The sequence below is a fragment of the Arabidopsis lyrata genome, assembly GCF_000004255.2.
Source record: "Arabidopsis lyrata subsp. lyrata unplaced genomic scaffold ARALYscaffold_201, whole genome shotgun sequence".
Lineage (NCBI taxonomy): Eukaryota > Viridiplantae > Streptophyta > Magnoliopsida > Brassicales > Brassicaceae > Arabidopsis > Arabidopsis lyrata.
Window position 1 is genome coordinate 1 of NW_003302413.1, and position 5,355 is coordinate 5,355.

At 35.4% G+C, this 5,355-nt stretch overlaps 2 protein-coding genes across 2 annotated transcripts in view; both read right to left on the reverse strand.

Moving 5' to 3' along the window:
• Positions 1 to 1,562: 1,562 nt before the first annotated feature.
• On the reverse strand, positions 1,563 to 2,406 carry LOC9298815 (protein LIGHT-DEPENDENT SHORT HYPOCOTYLS 6). The gene has a single exon (XM_002862691.2). It carries the CDS (start codon positions 2,168 to 2,170, stop codon positions 1,589 to 1,591), a length of 582 nt encoding a protein of 193 aa, XP_002862737.1. The 5' UTR covers positions 2,171 to 2,406; the 3' UTR covers positions 1,563 to 1,588.
• Positions 2,407 to 3,316: 910 nt separating this feature from the next.
• The window catches only part of LOC9298814 (putative nuclease HARBI1), a 4,363-nt gene continuing 2,324 nt past the window's right edge, over positions 3,317 to 5,355 (reverse strand). Inside the window, exon 4 of the mRNA XM_021016723.1 lies at positions 3,317 to 5,099. Coding sequence (XP_020872382.1) covers positions 3,337 to 4,614 — 1,278 coding nt within the window. The 5' untranslated portion in view covers positions 4,615 to 5,099 and the 3' untranslated portion in view covers positions 3,317 to 3,336. The remainder of the gene's footprint in view (positions 5,100 to 5,355) is intronic.

The following is a 5,355-nucleotide window of genomic DNA, read 5'->3' on the forward strand; positions in this document are numbered from 1 at the left end:
TCCACTTTAAAAACAGTTTTACCAATTCACTCGAAATGTAGTTTTAAAGTTTTTGAAAAAAAAAAAGTAAATGGAAATGTAAAGATGACAACTTAAACCACATGGTGGTGGGCGAGTGGTTCTCGTTTGGTTGGAAGGATCGCCATGTTGGTCTAGGCCAGGGATCGATCCTCCCCAGACGCAGTTTCGCTCTCTCACTCCTGTGGCCACCTGGGAATTTATATGCGGACTTGCACAGGCGCCCTAGACCACCAGTTTATCAGGGGGTCCTTAAGTGGAGGCTTAAAAATCCCTGTGACGTGGGCTTAGGCCCAGTGGACTAGTCAAATCACTGTGTGGTCTGGACACTGGGTTATCAAAAAAAAAAATGACAACTTATTGCTTTGAATAATTGGATGATTTGTCACGAAATCGATTTAAGAATATATAGTAGGAGTGTAGGACATATCGGACAGAGACAAAATATTTGAGACTAAAATCAAAACTTTGTGTGAAGAATGAAAGCTGCTCTTCAACCCAATAATAATCAAATAGATACAAAATAAAAATCAACGTATATGGATTTAATTATATATATATATACTAACAACAACAAAACACAAAAAAAAAAAAAAAAACATACACACTAAGACAAAAACGTCTCACCTCTTTCATTCATCGTTGGTTATATCTCTCATCACTTTCACAAAATTTTGAATCTAAAATAGTCTTCATTAATTCTCTGAACAATCTCATCCTCATATCAGAAATTGAAGATCTTCGTTAAAAAAGTAGTATATACTATGAACCACTAACTTCAAAGATATTAATAACTATATAGCTTCTTTGGCCTATTGATTGACTAAAGATTAATTAATGTTTCTACACCAAGAGGTTTGGGGTTCGAGTCCTACATATTACGATTTATTAATAAATTTGCAGATTAATGGAGGCAAATGTGCAGGAGATCTCCAGCGATATATAATTATTGTCGTTCGTCAAGATTCTACGCAGAGAGAAGTATCGTCATATTGTGGATCATTGAAAGTGTCCGTCAAGAGCACGAAGAAAGAAGTGTCGTCTATCGTGGATCTAATAAGAGTCGGAAGGAATTGTCCGTTGTAAAATCTTCTATGTAACAGTTCTCATAAATTTGCAATAAATAATAAATCTAGAGAAAAAAAATTAATAACTATATAGCAACTCCGGAACAAATGTCTTTTTACGATCAACTAAAAATGTATTCACTCTGTTTCATTTTAGAGGATGTTTTAGAGTTTTTAGTTTGTTTCAAATATAGGATGTTTACAATTTTCTATGCAATTTTTAAATAACTTTTAAATGCATTTGATATTTTATTATTATTTATGTTATGCAGTCTTTTATATTATTGGTTAAATTTTATTAAATTAAATATTAAATGATAATTTTTAAAAAAAAAAATAATTTCTTAAATATGTGCTTAATGCTAAAACATCATATATTTTGAAACAAATAGAATATATAACTAAATTGTAGCGACTACACTAAAAAAAATGTAAATTTACAGATAACATATATATATATATATATATATATAGATATAATAAGCAAATTAGGTCTAATAATATTAACCTAGGGAAGGTACGGCTCCGGAGGTAGCCGGAGAATCACTGTTACTCCCGTCTCCGGTGACACTACTCGTTAAATCCACATCCAATCTAACGGAGGTAACGGTAGGTTTACGTTTCCGTTTCTTTTTCTCATAAGGAATCCCACGAGCCTTAGCTTGACTCTCTTTGACTTCCCTCAAGTAAATCCTAACGGCGCGTGCAGCAAACGGGTTCGAATCGGGCCGTCCACCGTTTTCTTCGTAAGCAGCTCTAAGCCGTCCGATCAAAGCGTCGAGAGATCCCCAAGCTTGCTTGTGAGGACAAGAGCAAGAAGATGGTGGATCCGGATGGCCGAAGAAAGGACAGGTTTCCACGTGGACTTTGGTTTTCCCGAACTGGTCTAAGTACTTGAGGAACTCGAGTACGTGTGCACCGCTGCAGCGAGTTAGCGTTAAGGGTGGTTTGTGGTTTCTCAGGTATTGTAGAAACGTGTTCCAGTCGCGGCGTTTTTGTGACTCGTAACGACTTGGTTGTGGTGGTGGTGGTGGTGATGTGGATGGGGATGAGGGTTGCGGTGACCCGGAAGCGGCGGGTTCCATGAGAAGATCCGGTGATGGATCGGATGAGTCTTTTAGGTTGGGATTTGTGAGTGTTTTTGGAGTTATGAAGAGAAAGAGTGTGTTGAGTTTTTTTAGTTTTGGTTTTGGAATTTGGAATTTGGATGGTGTGAAAGAGAATTATGAAGAGAAGAGACAAAAGAGTGGAAATTTAGAAATGTAGAAATCACGTGGCCAATGTCCCTACCAAAAGTCCACCTGACAAGTTTTGCTGAACGGTAGATTTTTATGTTTTTTTGTTTAATTAATTAATCAATTACATATAAATTAGTATCGATTGGTTAAATCCGGTTTAGATAACCACTACTGAATTAAGCTAGAGACAACCAGACAGGACATCTATGTAGTAAATTTCATTTAATGATTATCATCACCATCTCAAATTCTCAATTGAATCAATTTAAAAAAAGCCTTATCTAACAATTATTGTGTTATGTTTTTGGTTTGTTCGGTTCAAAACGCAGCTCGTAATGAATGACGTCAAATATAATTGGAATGACCGGTTATTGGAATCTCACCTAAAGTTGACATTAAGAATTGATAAGACTCCACCACCTTTATATGGAAAATGAAAGAAACTACTAGACGTCTAATTTAATCCCTTTATATTTAGCACACGCATAGTATAGAATATGTACAATTAACACGATGACGATACTAATACAAATAATTATGATACATTTCATGGATGTCATAACATATGTTGTTTATTTACGTATCAACACAATGATAAAATGTGATGGAGAATTTTTTTATGATTAGACCGCAGTTTTCAACTATAAGGGCATATGCAACGTGAGATCTTTGAAGATTGATCTTAGATTGAAAATATTATTAAAATATTATAAGAGCTTTAGTTAAGATCTTTTGTAGAATAATTGATTAAGGGTAGAACATGTTTAGATCTTAAGAAATAATAATTTAATAATCAAAAACTTTAAATGTTATTTAAAAATTGAAATTTTTTTTTAAAAAAGTAAGTTATATTAAAATAGAGATGGAAATAAAATAAAACACAAAATACTATTCGAATTAGTTATTACACAAAAAAAAACATTAAATATATAAATGAAAAACATTAAAAACAAACAAACATATTAATTAAAGGTTACAAACATTTTATTTAATTAATACAAAGTTTAAAAAAATTATTCATTACCAAATGTAGTCCATATATTCTCAATCAAATCCTCTTTTAATTGGTGATGTGCTTGTCTATCACGAATTCTTGTGTGACCATCACCTAGACCCTCGAGATTTGTAGGCATTTCGACTGAAAACGTATGAATCTCGTCTTGTTCGAATTCTTCTTTGTCATATAGAGTGTATGAATATCGTTCATCTTCGACAATCATATTATGGAGTATGAGACATGCTCTCATAATATATGCTATTTTACCTTTCGACAAAAACCGACATGGATTTTTAATCATGGCGAATCTAGATTGCAGGACTCCAAATGCACGCTCAACATCTTTTCGTGCACCTTCTTGATGTTCTGCAAACAAACGATGTTTCGGGTGTTGTGGTCGTTGGATGGATTTCACAAATGTCGCCCATTCGGGGTAAATTCCATCCGTCAGATAGTAAGACAAATTATACTCCCTTCCGTTGACATAGTAGTTCATTTGGGGAGCTCGACCGTAAATAATGTCATTAAATACTGGGGATTGAGCAAGAACATTTAAATCGTTACTTGTACCTGGCGCTCCAAAAAAGGCGTGCCATATCCAGAGATCTTGTGAAGCTACCGCCTCCAAGACAATTGTTGGTTTCTCGGTCCCTCGTGAATACATTCCTTTCCAAGCGGTTGGGCAATTCTTCCACTTCCAATGCATGCAGTCGATGCTTCCAACCATCCCAGGAAAACCCCGCTTTTCTCCATAAAAGAGTAGCCTTTCAAGATCCTCTGTTGTGGGTCGACGTAGGTATTCAGTGCCAAACAAATCAACTATTGCAACGACGAAATGTTCCAAACATTTACGTGCCGTCGTTTCACCAATACGTACATATTCGTCAACCGAGTCGGCCGCAACCCCATATGCTAATTGTCGAATTGCTGCAGTACATTGTTGTAGCGGTGATATACCATTCCGGAAAGTGGCATCTTTTTTTGGTTGAAAATATGACACTTCTGCTGCGAGACGATTCACAATACGCAGGAACAATGGCTTGTTCATGCGAAACCTTCTGCGAAATAGGTTCTCCGTGAAAGTCGGATTATCATTGAAGTAATCCTTACACAACTGTTCGTGCCCTTCTTCCCGATTTCTTTCTATATAAGTACGCTTCTTCCTTTCGGTCGGAATAACCTCTTCGATCCCATCACATAGATTATCAATTTGTGGGTCGATATATTGGTCAAAAAAATCATCATCACTACTAGATGAATTATGAAAGTCAAAATTGTTGGAAGACGATGCCATAAAAACGGAATGGTTGAAATGGTTTATATGGTTGAAAATTGTAGAGAAGGAGAGAAGAGAAGTGTTTTTCCAAGACAGGAGAGAAAGGGATTTTTGTAGTGTTTATGAGAGTTATGGGATGTTTGATTTTGATGAGAGAAACGAAGGTAGGAATCACATATATATGTTAAGAAATTTTGTTACTCTTGCTTTAATAATACAAGCCGAACACATGTGACTCTCGCTTTAATACTACTATCCAAACACATGTGACTCTCGCCTACAATCCAAACCTGACATGTGACTCTGTTGACATTACATTTTCGATTACAATTTGCAAAAGTTAGCTTACATACTCGATTGATACCAAAAGGAACAAAGTCATGTGACTCACAATCCAAAAGTTACATTACCAAAGGTCCACAAACTGGTGAATGGGCCTCCAAAGTAACAGCTATCAGCCTCCTCTTCAGAGCCATAGAATCAAGTCCCATGTCTTCTTGAACCTGAAACCAAACCTCAATTAACATAACTGATTCATTATCAATATAAGCATAGAAGTTGAACAAGGTTCACATACGTTACATAGAAGTATAACATTTATAAACACACATACTTAGCTAACAGAAACATATGCCTAATGAAAAACATAGTTCAATCAGACCTATCAGACATAGTTAATTGAACTTAGTTTTTCCCTAATTTAAAACAGCTCGACCATTAGCTTCTTCTTAAGAACTTTTCCATCTTCATCCAGTGATC

Coding starts and splice junctions, on each gene's coding strand:
- LOC9298815 (XM_002862691.2), bottom strand. CDS start 2,170: ATGGAACCCGCCGCTTCCGGGTCACCGCAACCCTCATCCCCATCCACA.